This window comes from Lipophrys pholis (assembly GCF_963383615.2).
Source record: "Lipophrys pholis genome assembly, chromosome: 1".
Lineage (NCBI taxonomy): Eukaryota > Metazoa > Chordata > Actinopteri > Blenniiformes > Blenniidae > Lipophrys > Lipophrys pholis.
The window spans coordinates 11,248,626-11,265,399 of NC_137635.1; the positions used below are offsets into that span (position 1 = coordinate 11,248,626).

The window sequence follows — 16,774 nt, forward strand, 5'->3', positions numbered from 1 at the left end:
GGTGCATCTGTTAATCTCATGATCTGGCTCTGGGCACATCGAGGAAACACTTCACAGAAGCAATTTGTTTAAACTGCGTCGCGGAAACGCAGACTTCAGCCGGCTGCTGACATTTCGAAGCTATAAAACCCCTCGGACAGCTTGAAGCATGTGACAACCTACACAGTGTGAAAGCCAGCTATTCTTTGCCATCGATGCACAGCGAAAAACCCCAGAGGGCTGGCAGGACTGAAAGCCACACAAGTTATTGATGGAGAAAATCCCAATATATCAATTCTGAATCGACCGGTCTGTGTGTCATCAGCTGGTCAAGAGGTCGAGTTTTGCTGCACTTCAGTTTAAAAAAAAAAGAAGAAGAGCGCAAACACTCATTTTCATAGACTTTAGGAACATTGCATTGACTAACATTCTATATAGCCATGTCTCTATGTGAAGTCGCAGATAAAAGATAAAAACACACACGTTGTGTTGTCATTGTCTTATTGCAGTAACTTACAGTAATTTCGTGCAAAATTACTCTGAACACAACTATGACCATGAAAACATGTCCTGAGCCCAAACGTCTGACATGTAGAGGATTAAAAGTCCACACGGTGCAGGAAAGTTTCTCTAATTTCATTACGAGTGGGTCGGGTCTCACCGGTAAAATAGTCCCATAACCTTTGAATTGAATCTCTGTTGTGGTGCAGAGTACACGTGGTGAAAATATCGACATTTGTGCAAAAAAACCAAACAATTACTACTGAATATGACTATAATCTGAACAACGAAGCCAGATTTACTGAAATACAATCAAATGTCCCAAAAAAAACTTCCACCACAATCATGTGAGCATCGCTGATATCTCAGCTCGGGTCTCAGAGTTGTGCTGTGTCGCTACTCTGAAGAAATTTCTTTAAAAAAAAACAACAACGTTTTCTTTGACATTTTTACAATTTTCTTGGTGGTTTGGTCAGACTGGATCCTCTTGTGGGCCGGTTTTGGCCTGAGGCTGTTTTGTAGGATGAAGACCCCCAAAAAAGATTGAATAGTAGTTCCCCACCTGATTTGCGTGATCTGTGTTATTTGGATTTTCTTGAATTCTATTGATCTCTTTTGCCCGATTTATGTTTCCGGGTAATTTGTCGTTGTTTTTTTTTCATTCCAAAACGATGGCGTGTCGTTTTAATATGAGAGTGTGAAGCGATCAAATAAAACCGAACACACGCACATACACGAACACACACACACTGCAGCAGCTGTTTCAGCGTGTTTGCTTTGGCTTGAATGTTTAAAAAAAAAAAAAAAGAAAAAAAAAAAACCCCAAAAGAAACTACAATAGCAGCGTCGCTGACGGGACCGCCGCTCTCAAAGACAAAGGATCGAGTGTGTGTGCCTTCAACTCAACGGCATGAAAAGAAATCTGCTACACCACTCCGCCGCGCTGCGTGCAGACTGTTGGCATGGCAACCGGGCTGAAAGGCATATTGCCCGCATTTCCATGCACAGAAAAGTACTGGAAGGGGTTTGCAAACACACGGTGTGAGCGAGTGAAAAGGGGGAAAAGGCGAAACACCCGCAAACATCTACAGAGGGGTGGAAGACGCGAGCACAGGACGGCACAAAAAGTCTTCAAACAGTCTCAAGGTGGACGATTCACTTCTACATTATTAGTCAAAGCATTTCGAGCTGAATAGAAAAGATGGAGAACCTTCAGATCTGATTTATACTCTGTGTTATTGTGTTAAATAAAGAACACAAACATGTCAAAGAGGGTTAATATGAAAAAAGACTGAAAATGTTAAAAACAAAGTGTAATTAAAGAGATACAAAAGAAGAAAAAAACTAATGAAAAAATACCTTCTTCCACATCAGAAAAATAGTCCTCTGTGATCATTTCGGGGACATTGGCTTTACGGACTGTGTGTTTGGGATGGAGGAGAGAGTTAGTGTGAAAATCATACAGGAAAATAATAAACAAAACAAATAAAAAAGTTGAAAATAAACGTGATTACTGGACAGATTCAAATGGCAGAATGTCTCAATACTCATGACTGTGGCTAAAATATTAACTGATGGAAGTTAAAGATGGAAAACGATCACCTGACTTACTCGACTACAACAAAATACAGCAAAATATATGTTTCATTAAAAAAAAAAAACATGGAGGAAATTTGGCGTCGGAGACGTGAGCTCAGCTATGAGGAGGAAGACGAGTACAACCGCGAAATGAGGCCTCACCTTCATCGTCAGACATGTCCAACACTTCGTTCATGGTCTCCGGGACGTTCATCCTGTGCTTCTCGATCACGGTCTGGTGAACAGAGACACGAGACGAATGTTTTTCAAATTGTTTCAGAGTTTTAGGGAGTTTACAGTCAGACGCATGAGGGTGCGACATGTTTTCTGAATTTGAATATTCAAGACAGAAGTACGTGTATACCTGAGTGGTCAGAGTCTCCTCTGTCACCACCTTCAGAGTGTCGACCACAGAGATGTAACCGAGCCTCCGGGCGATGGACAGCGCGCTGTTCCCGTTCTGAAACACAAAACCAGACGACAGGAAGAGTTATTGGGTAGTTTAAACGGGGTTCACGTCATTCATTTCCAGCTCCGGGGAGCCTGGCAGCGGAGTCATTGGAGTTGTACTGACGTTGGTGAGCTCGTTGGGCGACGCCCCGTGGTGCAGCAGCAGGTTGATGATGTGTGTGTGTCCCTGCTGGGAGGCCTGGTGCAGGGGTGTGTATCCATTCTGCAGAATGCACACCGACAGATAAAGTCACAACTGTGTAACGCGGCAGTGAAATGTTACAGGAACGCTCCTATTGGCTACGAGAGTTCAGATTTAAATGTTTGAATCTGAACTCATGTTGAAGTCGTGCGCAGTGGCAACGAAGAATATCATTTCAACAGGTCACCGTTTGAGGACAGAGAGTAAAGTCGTCTTCTCTCGTAACAGTAAATATTTACGGTTACCTTTGTCTTGGCGTTGACCTTGGCTTGATTTTTCAGCAGGAAGTTGACCATCTTCACGTTGCCATAGTGACAGGCAACATGGAGTGGCGTGTACCCCAGCTGATCAGAGAGAAAGAGAGAGAGAGAGAGACGTAACTTTTAAGTCCTGAGATACTAACAAATATTACTTTCCTGACTTTACAGAGCAGGAACAATGACGCAATTTCAGGGGTTAAGTGCTTTACACCACCAGCAGAATCACCTTGGTTTCGGGGTCTATGACGGCGCCCTGGTTGACGAGGACCTCGGCGACGTTGACTTTATCCTCCTGGGCCGCCAGGTGGAGCGGAGTCAGGCCGGACTGAAACGGACACGGAGACGCAGGTTAGATTCGAAAACTCCAAAAACCATCCGTCTGCACTGTTATAAGAGAGTCACACAATCAGGCTGCACTCTGGCCAAACCACAAAGAAAATTGAATTTTTTTTTTTTTTTAATGAAAACAAAGATTCCAATTAATTGAAAATATTTATTTTTAAGCAAATTTCTTAAAAGTAGTGGACACAACACAACACAGGGAGCCGAGCTGAGATGTCGGCATGAAAGGTGGATACCTCGCTGCTATCAAACTGGCCTCACAGCCGTGCTGACGGGGTGGGGGTGGGGGGGTTCGTAAAATGATATAATGAGAACACACAACTAACACGTCTTTCTTTTCATACTAAAAAAAACAACACAAAAAAAAAACCTCACGCACTTTGTTTCCCACGTTGATGGGAGAGTCTCGAGCGAGCAGCAGCGTCACGATGTCCACGTTGCCCTCCTGAGCCGCGAGGTGCAGCGGCGTGATCCCCTGGCGAGTCACCGTGTTGGTGGAGGCGCCGTACTCCAGCAGCGTGGTGGTGATCTCCATCTGGTTCTTCTTGGCTGCGATGTGGAGCGGCGTGTAGCCGTTCTGGGAGGAGAGGAGAGGAGAGGAGAGGAGACGACGTTCATCCACTCACGTGAAGCTCGGTCGCACTCCGTTTAAACTCAAACATTTATTCAACAATTGAATTTCCTCCGTTTGCAGGAGACATTGAAAGAGGCAGAAAATGTGATTGAAACGTTGGGCTGAGCTTTGTTTTGGGTGCAGGGTTTCTATAACGTGGTAGATTAGTGAAAAGGCACTAAACTTTGCTTTATACTCCTCAAAATACCACAAATCTTCACACTGAAGCTGTTTTCCTCAGTGTAACTGGCTGAAGCATTCGTTTTAATTACAACACTGTGTTTGATGACTGTAAACATAAACCTGATAGCTTTTAATTCTTATGTCCACTCAATGTAGTCATTCACAACACTGCAATTTATTATAGGACAGTAGTACTTGGAGGTGCAATTTCTATTTTGATAGACTTCAGTGAGTTTTATTCAAGGTAACTTGTCCTATTTATCCTAAATAAACTTGTTTTTAACAAGTTTTCATCCTGTTGCAGTGCCAAATCTTATATTATCTGTTATGTTTTATAAGAAAGTGTCAAAATACTTTGACGTAATATAATAATTTAAGAAACTTCTTTTTCTTTTCTTTTTTTTTTTTTTTTAAAGTTAGTGATGGACAAGTTTTAAATGAATGTCTTTACATGAAATTGAAAATACAAAGGGGAGATGGAGAAATACCTTTATAAACATTTGCAAGCTTTATTCTCTGAACACATGAATTAAATGAAGTTGGAGCTCAGATTTTACAGATTCACTCATGTTAGGAACAAATTGAAATCTATTGCGAGGCGCTTCACTTTAGTCATCATTCGAAAGAAGAGTGAGAGTTCACGGTAGTTTGGTGATTGCTGCAGCATTTCTGTCTACAATCATGCTTTTAGTGTTCTCCAACCGATCCATGGAGCGCGGTGTCATTTCATGTGGGTGACTGAATCTGGGTCAGACAGCTTTCAGCCCGAGCCATCAGAGATCATTTGGAGTTTTAATGCATTTAAAGTACAATATGTCTTGATTTCGTCAATCTAACATCAAATAATGACCCGAAAACAACACTCACAGAATCTTCTAAAAGACGATCCTATGAATGCGTTGCTACCAAATCAAGTTGGTTCAGCCTTGCAATACAAGTCTGAACCACAAGATGGTGTGTTGAGTCACTTCAACACTCAACTCAACACTGCCACCACAGACATGATTTACAGATCATACATTTTACATTTCATTTTCCTCACTGAGACTTTGCCTCTTACCTTAGCAGCAGCGTGCGGTGAAGCTCCCTGGTTGAGCAGGAGCAGCGCCACCTTCTGGTTATCATAGTGTGCTGCCACATGCAGTGGAGTTAGTCCACTCTGAACACACAACGTGAGCGTTATTAGGTGGTGATACACACTGGACAGAGGTGATGGAGGTGAGGAGCGTGAAGGCTGAAGTGAAGCGCCGACACGCCGTTACCTTTCCAGCAGCATCAGGCGACGCGCTCTTCTGCAGCAGCAGGTTGGCCACCTCGATCTTCCCGTACTTTGCAGCCACGTGCAACGGAGTGAAGCCCTTCTGCAAGGACACACGGTGAGGAAAGAAAATATTACGTCTAATCCGATCAGGCTCGGAGACACGGAGACTCGGTGATGCTGCCATGAAAGGTTGTTGCTATCAAACTCGTCTAAAAGTCATGCTGTCAGGGTGAGTTTTGGAAAACATATATAATGCAACATTTATAGGAGATGTTTATTATTTTTGGGACGTTTCACTGTATTTTGCACCAGAAGGTGCCTCATGTTGAGATTGTAGTGATTTTTTTTTTAGCAGTAATTGTTTAGTTTTGGGAAAATATCAACATTTTCATCACATATACTTTGTGCCAAAATTAAGAAAAGTTGGAATTCAAAGGTTATTATTCCACAATTTTACCGGTCTGGCCCACTTAAGATGAAACCGGACTGTATGTGGTCCCTGAACTCAAATGTGTTTGACACCCCTGTTCGATAATCACTTTATCCAACTTTGGCTGATTGGGAGCAGAACTGGATCCAGCCTGAATCCAGCCTGGACAGATCACCAGTAAATCACAGTATAAACATCCACCTAGTCACATGTATGCGATTTATAGAGTCCAAATGAACCTAAGAAGAATGTCCAAGACTTGTGGGAGGAAGCCAAAGCACACATGTGCAAAGTCCACTCAGAAAGGCCCTGAGAACAACAGCAAACATGATGCTTTCTCTCTGGGGGCTTTTCCACCAGGAAGAACCAGGTTCTAGTTTTGGGCCGGGGCCAGATTTAGCACCAGTTCTTTGTCTTTCCACCACTAAAGCCTATCAGGGTCTAAACAGGTGCTAAGCTGGACCCACGTCGTTTCTGGGCCAGAGCGGGGCCTGACACGTCATCAGCTGGGGGCGGAGTTATCGCTACCTACGAGGCGGAAGAGACTCTGAACCGGCTTTCTGAAATCTACAGCGAACGCGTGGCTATAGAGAAAAAAAGAATCACGCGTGGGAACGAGTCAATAAGTCGCTCCATCTAGTTAATAATGGGAGGAAACGAGATAGTTTAATTCGTGATGGCTGCTGTGCTGCAGAGCTCCTGCACCGTCACATTGGATGCATTGGATAGATCATTTAGAATCAGTTTTTTGTTGTCGTTTCTTTCAGGCTTTTCATGGGAACATGATTGTAACTAACTTCACTTCCAGGTCTTGTATGACGCTATGACCTCAGCCTGAGGTCTGCATGAGGCTGCATTGTGCTCCGCTATGAGACGCTCCACTATTATTTTCTACCCACAGAACTTCTTTATAATGAAGCGATAGTTTTGGTTCAGCAACTACAAACCAAACTACACACCACTGTAAATAAAAGCTTGGATTCTTTTGCGATAAAATGAGCCTTTTAATGGCTTCATGTGAAAGAGAACTTTAATCAGCGTGTGTTTACGTAGGTTGCCATTGGAAACGGCTTTGGAGCTGCGTTCTATTCTCCACCTCCATTCCTCCCAAATGTTGAAGTATTTGATTCAGACATCCAGAAATAAAGTGAAAGGAAGAGAAATTCACTATTTAATGCCCAAATGTTGAAAAATAAGACCCAAGCTCATTCACGCGTTATTTCTTTCATCTATGTTTTGACAATGGCCACTAGGGGGCTCCAGACTAAAGCAAGATGGACGTGAAAAAACAACAATAGAGCGACGAGGCGACTCGATGTTTTCTGTCTCTTTGGTCTGCCTCCGAGGTCCGGGTCAGACTCGATGGAGCGACCCGGACCAAACCGATGAACACAGTCCGTCTCCTCGTTCCTGTACGAGCGTCGCGACGTTGGCGAAATCAGTGACGTCATCATATTTTATTCCCGGTACAACACAGACAACAAATCAGATATTGAAACTGAGACTGTTTACAACTGTTGCTAGTATGAGCTCAATTTGAATTCAATTGAAACGACACATCTGGGGAAAAGCTCCAGCTGCTTGCTTTTCTCTCTTCCCAGATGTTTACACACAGTAGGGACGCTTCATTACCACCTTGTTCCAACTTTTTTGTGACGCGAAGCAGCTATCAAATTATTCGCTCATTTCAAATTTCATTTAACGGTATAATCTATGTTGTCTATGTTCCATCAATGCATTCCGTTTTTCTATTCAATCAACAGTGGCTCATCTTTTTAAGGAACTGGGTTTTATGTCCAAATGTTGTTCTGTACATTTCTATCCAGTGGCCGTTCCCAACAATGTCCACATGTGTTTAATCACTTCTGAGTTACTCATGAGCAAGGCTGTGTGATGAAAACACGAGAAATTGATTACTTGCTTCTGAAAAAAAAAAGATAAAGCACACATGCTCGTGGGGGTGGGGGGACATTATATAACATTATTTAGCTATGAGGTAAGGCCAATCGGTGAGGAAAAATACTTTAATACCATTACATTAACAGGAAGAAAGAGGGAAATACTGGACTAAAAAGCAAAATAGACCTGGTGCATCTGCACCCAGAATAAAATGAAATCTGTGTCTGTAAAAATTTTAACTGATGCCCCGAAATGATTAGAAGGAGCAAACTCTGCACACAAAACTCCTCCAGCAACAGTGTTTGCAGAGCGACATTCAGTCCAGACGTTACAGTGAACGTTCTCTTCTCCACTCGGCTGGAAACGGGTTTTCCCCCAATCATCTGACTGCAGCAAGTCCAAATGTGACCCTGCAGCTATGATTCATCTACACCCCCCCCCCCCCCCCCCCCCCACCCACCACCCCTCCCGGTATCCCTGCATGAACAAACTGTGCAGAATGTACTCATTAATCACTGAATACTCCTGCTTGAGTGAGCAAAATCTTCCAACTTTGTGAAAAAAATAATATATGTCCTGTTTTTATTCTTGCCTTGGTGGTGACGCCCAGGCTGGCGGAGTTATCCAGGAGTGCCGTGGCGATGTCTCGGTGCCCCTCCCGGGCGGCCAGGTGTAGCGGGGTGTACCCGGAGCTGGTGGTGGCGTCCGGGAACGCTCCGTTCGCCAGCAGCTGGTGCACGATGTCGGGCTTCCCCAGACGGCTTGAGATGTGCAGCGGAGTCTGATCGTCCTGAAACGGCGAACCAAACGTCAACACTGTTCTTCACTGCGCTTCTGGTTACGTTCATGTCGGAGCAAACACAGCAACCAGCAGCCACAAAATGTGACCAGCGATCACTTGAAATTTGTGGGGGGACATTAGATAAACATGCAATAATGTTTATTCATCAATTCCGTAGTTGAGCACCTCTCAGAACTTTTTCTATAATAAAGAAGTTTAACTGATTTTCTTTAACTCGTCCGGATAGGAAAGTAAAACATGCGAGCACTTCTTGTGGCCGACAGTGGCGGATTACCTTGGCCTTGGCGTCGACTCGCGCTCCGTTCTGGACCAGATATCGGACCACGTTGGACTGTCCCGCCCTCGCTGCCATGTGGAGCGCCGTCTCTCCCCTCTGGGACACAAACACACACCGGGAGTAAGTGACAATGTGACAATGACAATCCCCCAGTCTGACTTCTTTCTCTGAGAGCAAGAGAGAGCGAGAGCAAGAGCGAGAGAGAGAGCGAGAGAAAGAGAGAGAGACCCCCTTAGCTCTCCACACCCAACTCACCATAATGACGTCCCATAATGCTCCGTTTCTACAGTAACCTGGCCACAAACACGATGTGGGCGACCGAATACTTTGGGGGTTGAACAGTTTACTGCATCACTCTTCCCCCTTTTTCTTTCCCCCTAAAGTTCTCCACCATACGACCGGCCTCGTCTGGAGGTGAGTCGTGACTGGAGTTTCTATCTTCTCTCGCGGTGTGTTGACGGGATCGTTTTGGCTCACACACGTGGCATCAATCAGCCTCCTCTCCCTCCTCCGGAGGTTTTCTCTGCCGACTGGATCAATTACAGACGTTTTCTAGGTTGTGGCGGAGGACTGGCGGAATGTTAAGTCTCTGTTTGAGCGGCTCCGCTTCAGGTGGAGGCTCATCAAGACTGTTTACTCAACCGTAATTACAAACAAGAGAGATGCAGTCTGAACCCTGCTTGAAAAAGCTCAGAACATGAAGGGAAACGCTTTCGGAGTACACTTCATTCCATCACGGCAATGCCTAGTGCCCTGCCGAAAGGAGGAAGCTGCTGAGCTCACCACATTGCTCGTGTTCGGCGAGGCCCCGTGGTTGATCAGCTGGTGGACGATGTTCTCGTGTCCCATAAACGCAGCGACGTGGATCGGCGTCAGACCAGACTGCAGCGGGAGGAATACAGAGGAGAGGTGCAAATGAAAGGAAGCTAATGAAACGAGCGCAACCTGAGCAGGTTTTTTGATTTTTGATTTTGATTTCCAGCCTTCCAGACAAAAACGGATCCCTCACATCAAATGATACCGTCTGTGAAAACTACGACCTTCCACCATTGAATGATCGCTTGTCACTTTTAACAAAAACTATCTGAGATCCAAACAAATTCTGCTCCACTGCTGTCCACAAACTATTTCAAGACACATCCGTCTTCTGCTAATTTTTCATGTTGGTATTTAGAAGGTTGTTTACACCATGCGTAAAAAACAAAACAAAACCTGAGTGAACAAATCATTTCAGAGTGTATGTGACATGTCTGTACTGTTAACGTTTAGTGTTGTTGGGACTATTTATAGCTTGAGGCACTCTGCTGCAGGGGTGTCAAACATAAGGCTTGTGAGCCAAAACCGGCCTGCTAGAGGCTCCAATCCGGCCAAACCACCAAGCAAATTGTAAATTGCGTGGAGTTTGCATGTTCTGCCCGTACGTGTATGTGGGTTTCCTCCGGGTACTCCTCCCACAGTCTAAAAAACATGCACTGGGGGGGGTCCCTGAGCAAGACCCTCGGCCCCACCAGCTCTCCAGGACACTCTTCTCCTTGCTAAATTAAACAAACAAGCTGCTATGAAAAATAGTAAACTATCATTAACCTCAAAGTTTGTAAATACACCCACAATGCAACAGCGAGAGGAGAAGTCATTTGGACGTTTCACTGTATTCAGAAAGTATCATTACGGAGTCATTTTTGGTATTAATTGTTTGTTTTTTGTGAAAATACCAACATTTTCATCACGTATTCTCTGCACCACAACAAAGAAAGTTTAAATCTCGAGGTTATTATGGTGCTATTTTACCTGTCCGGCCTACTCAAGAGGAAACGAGGCTGAATGTGACCCCACGTGTCGCCTGCATGACACCAGCGGCGAAGAACACTGCTGAGTGGGCAGAAATCTAACAGGCCTACACACATGAGCATGTATCGATAGAACAAGCGAACAAATGCTTGATTACAATCATTTACAGTCATTTCCTACTCTGATTGACTTGTGTGGCAAATGCATGTTAAGTTTGAAGACGAGTATGTCATTTGGTATCCCGTTGCAGTTAACATTTCTCAAGTTTACTGTCTTTATCTAAAAGGAGTTTAGAGGAAACTCCATTAAGAAAAAAAAAACAAGGGAACTCGGAGATCAGAGATGCATGACTGATTATTTTGTAAATCGCACAAACTTCTATCCTCGCTACCTGAGTGCTAAATAATGCAAGCACTTCTAACCAGGAGAGTGTGCGTCGACATGCAGGCATTTCATATTTTGAACCTTAAAATAAAGTCAGTCAAATGTGATGAAGAGCATGTGAATTGGATATCTGACTCAAATGTGCTTAAACGTCACTAATATATCCATTTTTTGGAAATCAGTAAGAGCTGCCAGTTCAATCAAATAGTCATCATTTCTAGAGCATTTTTCAATATAATAGAATGCGATCAAACCTGGACCAATATGCCTTCTTTCCCGAAAGTAAACCCGCCGTTAAGTGTGGCTCAATAGTGGACAACCTGGGGTTTGGTGTTGGAAGAAGCGAACCCGCCTGCGAGCACACGTACCTCTGTGACTGCCTGTATGGACGCTCCGTGCTTCAGAAGCAGCTCCATCACCTTCACTCGGTTCTTCTTACAGGCGATGTGCAGGGGGGTGAAACCATTCTGAGGCACAAACAGACGAATTAAAACAAAAAAAAAAAAAAAAAGAAAGAAGAAGAAGTGTAAAAACAGTCCAGAAAGTTCTCTGTGTGTGGTTTAGTGGAGCCCGCAGAGACGGTGGAAGACAAATCTGGAGCGCTCAGTGGAAAATACAGTACAAAGTGGGACCCATTTTTTTTCCTTTACCTCCCCCTCTTTCTTTAAATCTCGCTCTTAAAGTGCATGCCAACCAGACGAGCATGTGTGGAACTAATCGACTGTGAGTTATAGAAAAAAAAAGAGGAAAAAGTACTGTGCACTGAAATAGATACTCGTCTGTACTACCTCACTTCACTCTTGCCAGCTTGTACTCTCTCCACATTCCTCCCTCCCTCAATCCTTTGAGGTTTTCTGGCTCAATCCTATGACTTCATTTTCCTCGCCGTGTCCTTTTTCTCCTCCTCCTCTTCGTTCCCTCTGACTCTGAAGTCTCAGACCACACCCAGAACTTCTCCCATTACAGAGCAAAGATGTGTTTCTTCAGCTCATAAAGTCTATTTTTCTGCTTCCCGCTTTAACGTCCCTCATGTTTGCGTCATCGAGCGGTGCGAGCTTTCATCTTTCCAACATCCCTCAAGGAAATAAAAATCAAGCAGGAGCCAATGAGGAAGAAACAAAAGAGAGTACAAAGGAAAGCTTCTCATTGAGACGTGACAAAATAAATCACAGAGGCTCAATCACCAGAAATTCACTCATTGAATTATTAATTTGCTCAGAAAAGTTGTTCTACAAACACATTTTCCTCTAAGAAACCGTATTAAAGGGATTAATTCCCAAATTAACCCTCAAAATGAAGCTATTTAGCTTCAAGATGGAATGGTTGTTTTGTTTTTTCTTCTTCATTTGAACCCGAGAGGATACGATGAGAAAATAAATCTAATTTATATTGTATTAAAGCCTAATATTATTGATCTCTTTGTCATTACAGCTTGGGGTGCGTAAAGTTTGGTATTTGAGAAGAAATAAGTTTGACTTATTTCTTTTTTCCCCGATGTTACCGAGGCTCCGGGCCTCTCGCTCCCCGTCCTCACCAGAGCCTTGGCGTTGGGATTGGCCTTCTTGTCCACGATGACCTTGGCCACCTTGTAGTGTCCGCAGTGCGCGGCCACGTGCAGCGCCGTCAGGTAGTCGTTGGTCACGTCGTCCACGGGAACCTCGTGGTGCAGCAGCAGCTGGACGCAGTTGAGGTGGTCGCCCTGCGTGGCCATGTGGAGGGGAGACAGACCGTTCTGGGAGGAGAGCGGCGGGGAAAGGGTTTATTGTGGCCTCAGTCGGCTGGCGGGTGCGATTATGGGGAGGCAGACGCGCACGTTCTACCTTGGTCTTTGACAGTATCGGAGCTCCTCTGTCCAGCAGCATCTCCACCACCTGCTCATGGCCGCTGCGAGCGCCACAGTGAAGAGGAGTCAGGCCGTCCTGTGAGGAAGGGCAGCGGATTGATCAGCAGCAGCGTCATGCAAGTTACATTTCAAAAGGCTGTACAGTCACTTCACTAGTTACTAGAAAAAAAAAAGGATATTGTAGTAGTGTCAGCACTGTGTGTTAAACATAATAAATGCAATGAAGACATTTTGAAATGTCTCCCTAATTCTACTACTTTGTGTGAAGGATGCACACATTATGACACAATTAAATTTGAATGAGTGTGCGCGCACACGCACACACACACACACGCACACACACACACACCTTGGTTCTGGCGTCTATCTTGGCGCCTCTCTCCAGCAGCAGGCGGACCATGTTGCTGTTCCCGCGTTTGGATGCGACGTGCAGCGGCGTAATGTCATTCTGCAGGAAAGACAGAGAAAGTTTGAAACAAGAAACAAATCCTTTTACCACCTGGAGAAGGTTTTTTTAAGTTTTTTAATATGTGAAAACAGCACAATAAAAAACTGAAAAAACAATTTCCTCACAGACAAATGACGGTAAAATGGAGCTTTTTATCAAACTTCTGAATGCTGCTTTTTTTAATCAGAGGAAATGGGGGCCGTGTGCCTGTGGAGCGCGAACATGGATGGATATCCCCCTCTAGAGGGAAATATCTCCTGCTGCAGCACATCCAGTTGGTTTAGTTTAACAGCTTCCTTGGATTGGCCTCCGCTTCACTACGAAGAAAGACGCTAACAGCATGTTGACATGGAGAACAAAGTGGAACTGGAGGATATCAAACACACTGCTTCGGTCTCACAGTGTGTGTTTGAGTAAGTGCACTGAAACATCAGAGACGCACTAATATTGCTCTCTAATATTACAGGAAGGAACATTCTCCACATTCAAATCAGAAAGAACAACCACCTCAATTCCTTCATGCCGTTTCAAAGTCGGACTTCTAACCACAGGTTTGTTATATTCAATCAGTGTTTGAAAAGATGGAATTTGAGTTTCACAAAGCAAAAGTTCTTCTCTGGTTGAGTACAATGTCAGAACAAGTCAAGGCCAACGAGCATGTCGTTCATTCTGTTTTTTTTTTTAATTTTAGTCGAAGAAGGTCTATGGTAGAAATAAAGGTGACATGTAAGACAGTCCTTGTGAGGAAGGTTAATGTATTGATGTTTTTGTTGGTTTCTTCATGATATAATGAAGAAAAATAAAATATCCACAGCATGAACACCAGAATCTCTCATGACATTTTCTCATTACGTAACGGCAAAAAGAAAATCACTCTTAAATGAAGTTGGATGAGCTCGGAAAGTGTTTTGATGAAACTGAAAGTAAACACTCTTGTATACATTCATTCACATCCAGCACAAAACACACATCTCCTGTTTGAACAGCATCAAATATCACATTTTGTAAAGCTGATTTGACGAGCGCAGGTGTGTGTGTGTGTGTGTGTGTGTGTGTGTGTGTGTGTGTGTGTGTGTGTGTGTGTGTGTGTGTGTGTGTGCCCACCCTGGCCTTGAAGTCCACGGCGGCTCCTCGGTTCAGCAGCAGCGTTGCGACGTTGATGTTTCCATAATGAGCCGCGATGTGAAGAGGGGTGAAGCCGCTCTGAGTGAGACGAGAAACAAACAGAAAAACTAAATTAATTGAGATAAAATGATTTAAAAAAAAAATATATATATATAGAGGAACCGTGAGTTATGAGCAAAGCATGATGGGACATTACACTACACACAGCAGCGAGCCAGAAGCAGCACATTAAGTCAAACATGCTTTCAGAATCCAAGTTTTTTTTTTTTAATTTTTATGAAAAGTGCTGCTTTCACCATCAATGGCCACTTTATTGAGTAAATCCAGACAATCGAAGCCATGAAGCGTTCATTTCTCTAACTTTAACACTGCAACCGCTGCAGAACACGTATAATCAAAACTAATACTTCACCGGACGACTTTACAAATGTACCTAATAAAGTGGCCACTGAGGGTTCACTTCAACTTCTCGTGTGCAGTTATCAGGGTCGGTGTGCGGTCAGATTTGCAGTGGAAGCGAACGTAAGCCTGTCGAATGAAAACGGCCCCCAAAGAAATGCGCACGAGACATTTAAATACAAAGAGTTTTCATCGAACTCTGTTAGTCTGCGACGTTTTCACCCGACAGGGAAACACAAACCCACACATGCAGGTGAGCGTGCAGCTACTTCAGTTAAAACGCGGTCGGGGAAAATCCACTTCAAATACTATCTCACAAGTTTGACTTCGCAAATTGAAAACATAAATAATTGGGATAATCCTGAACGATCCAGCTTCAGTGGATGAATGTTATGTAATTTTTTTTTAGTTTCCTTGGGCATCAAACTCTTGCGTACTCTCAAAATACAAACAAATGGGTGCAATCAATATTTAATGAGCATTTTTCTTTGAACGTTTGCAGCTTTACATGCCGTCTGTAACAGAGACATTCATGGAAGATGAGAAAAGTCAAAGTTCTGACATTTAGGACAAGTTCCTGTCAAGCAGATTTTATTTAATAAGCAGGAAGAGACTCAATGAGTAGACAATAAATACAACTGTTTAATACCTGAAAGGACATCAAATAAGCAATAAAGAGAATGTAAACGTAGGAGAAATATTATTTAAAGAAGCTTTTTGAAATCATATTGTAAAATTTTTTAAATGCAAGACCAGAGTAAATATTTCAGGATGCTGCGTCGGCGTGTGCATAATGAATATGTCTATATCTTCACAATAACCAAGCAAATAATACAGAAAATGACAAAAATATCTACATAAAACCAAATTAAATGCTGTAAAATACAATGAAATGTCAAAATAAACAAAATCAAAAGTCCAGAAATCAACGTTTTCTTTGAGATTTTCACCATTTGCTTGGTGTTTTGGCAGGATCGGCGCTTACACGCCTGCAATTTATACTTTCAGTAAAAGTCAAACCCTCTAACGAGCTGCTAACCAGTTAAATTATGTCAATAAAGGAAATCCAGATTCAACCAAACTCATTAAAAGTAAAAAATATGAACTCGTCACACCCACACTGCACAATGGTTGTTTCACACCAAGCACTCTGCCCTTCTCTTTTTTCTGCATTGGTACATTTAGTAGATACATTTTAAAACAACAAGTGGATTTTTTTTTCTGTATTAAAGTTTATGTTTTATTTTGTCTTCGTTTATCTGATGTCCCTTTTTTTAAAATGGTAAATCTCCTTTCATCACATATGGACATTCATGCAGAATTTTACATCAGCTGTTGCTCCACAAGCCAACTTTCTGCAGTCAACAGCTCCGGAGCTCCAGACTTCATGTGACGCTCAGATTAGCTCAGGGAACAGTGATTAGAGCACTTCGTGGAGGGTTTCCATGGCCGAGCAGCTGCTGCATGCTCAAAAATTCCCATAAACACATTCCTAAACCGTGTGGAAAACCTTCCGGGAACAGTTGAAGCTGTTGCAAAGCGTGGACCAACATCAGAATAGTATGTTTTAGTCAGAACTGCACCAAAACCGCTAAACTCATGAGGAAAAAACCCCCAAAAGTAATCTGCAATTTTAATGCCACGTCTGTCGTGTTGGATGAGATTAACAGTCACATGCGTTCAATAACATCTTACATGGTGGTGTTAAACCACACCTTCTCCTTCATCATACCGTTAATTTAGAGTTTTCACAGCTAGTTGATGCGCCATTGAAGACACAAATCATCCACTACAAAATAAACAAATAAATAAATAAATCACTTGATCGTGTCCTGAATGTGCTTCGGAAGAACGTCACAATGGAAGCTGAGAGTAAACACTGAAACACACCCTTATTGTTGAGTTCCACACCCCGTCGTGCAACTGCAAGATCTACTTGAAGGTGTGTCCACGATGAGCGTCTACTCTCCTCTCTCCGATAATATGAACTTTATTTCTGTCCGAAAGCGG

General features: G+C 43.3%; 1 protein-coding gene across 1 annotated transcript in view; it reads right to left on the minus strand.

Annotated features, from left to right (window-relative positions):
- LOC308109195 (ankyrin-1-like) overlaps positions 1-16,774 on the minus strand; it is a gene marked incomplete at its 5' end in the record, with an annotated part of 105,367 nt that overhangs the window by 48,569 nt on the left and 40,024 nt on the right. Inside the window, 17 exons of the mRNA XM_080462619.1 lie at positions 1,840-1,899; positions 2,221-2,293; positions 2,423-2,518; positions 2,633-2,731; positions 2,956-3,054; positions 3,197-3,295; positions 3,692-3,889; positions 5,169-5,267; positions 5,371-5,469; positions 8,291-8,488; positions 8,775-8,873; positions 9,561-9,659; positions 11,318-11,416; positions 12,484-12,681; positions 12,770-12,868; positions 13,142-13,240; positions 14,345-14,443. Coding sequence (XP_080318745.1) covers positions 1,840-1,899; positions 2,221-2,293; positions 2,423-2,518; positions 2,633-2,731; positions 2,956-3,054; positions 3,197-3,295; positions 3,692-3,889; positions 5,169-5,267; positions 5,371-5,469; positions 8,291-8,488; positions 8,775-8,873; positions 9,561-9,659; positions 11,318-11,416; positions 12,484-12,681; positions 12,770-12,868; positions 13,142-13,240; positions 14,345-14,443 — 1,912 coding nt within the window. The remainder of the gene's footprint in view (positions 1-1,839; positions 1,900-2,220; positions 2,294-2,422; positions 2,519-2,632; positions 2,732-2,955; positions 3,055-3,196; positions 3,296-3,691; positions 3,890-5,168; positions 5,268-5,370; positions 5,470-8,290; positions 8,489-8,774; positions 8,874-9,560; positions 9,660-11,317; positions 11,417-12,483; positions 12,682-12,769; positions 12,869-13,141; positions 13,241-14,344; positions 14,444-16,774) is intronic.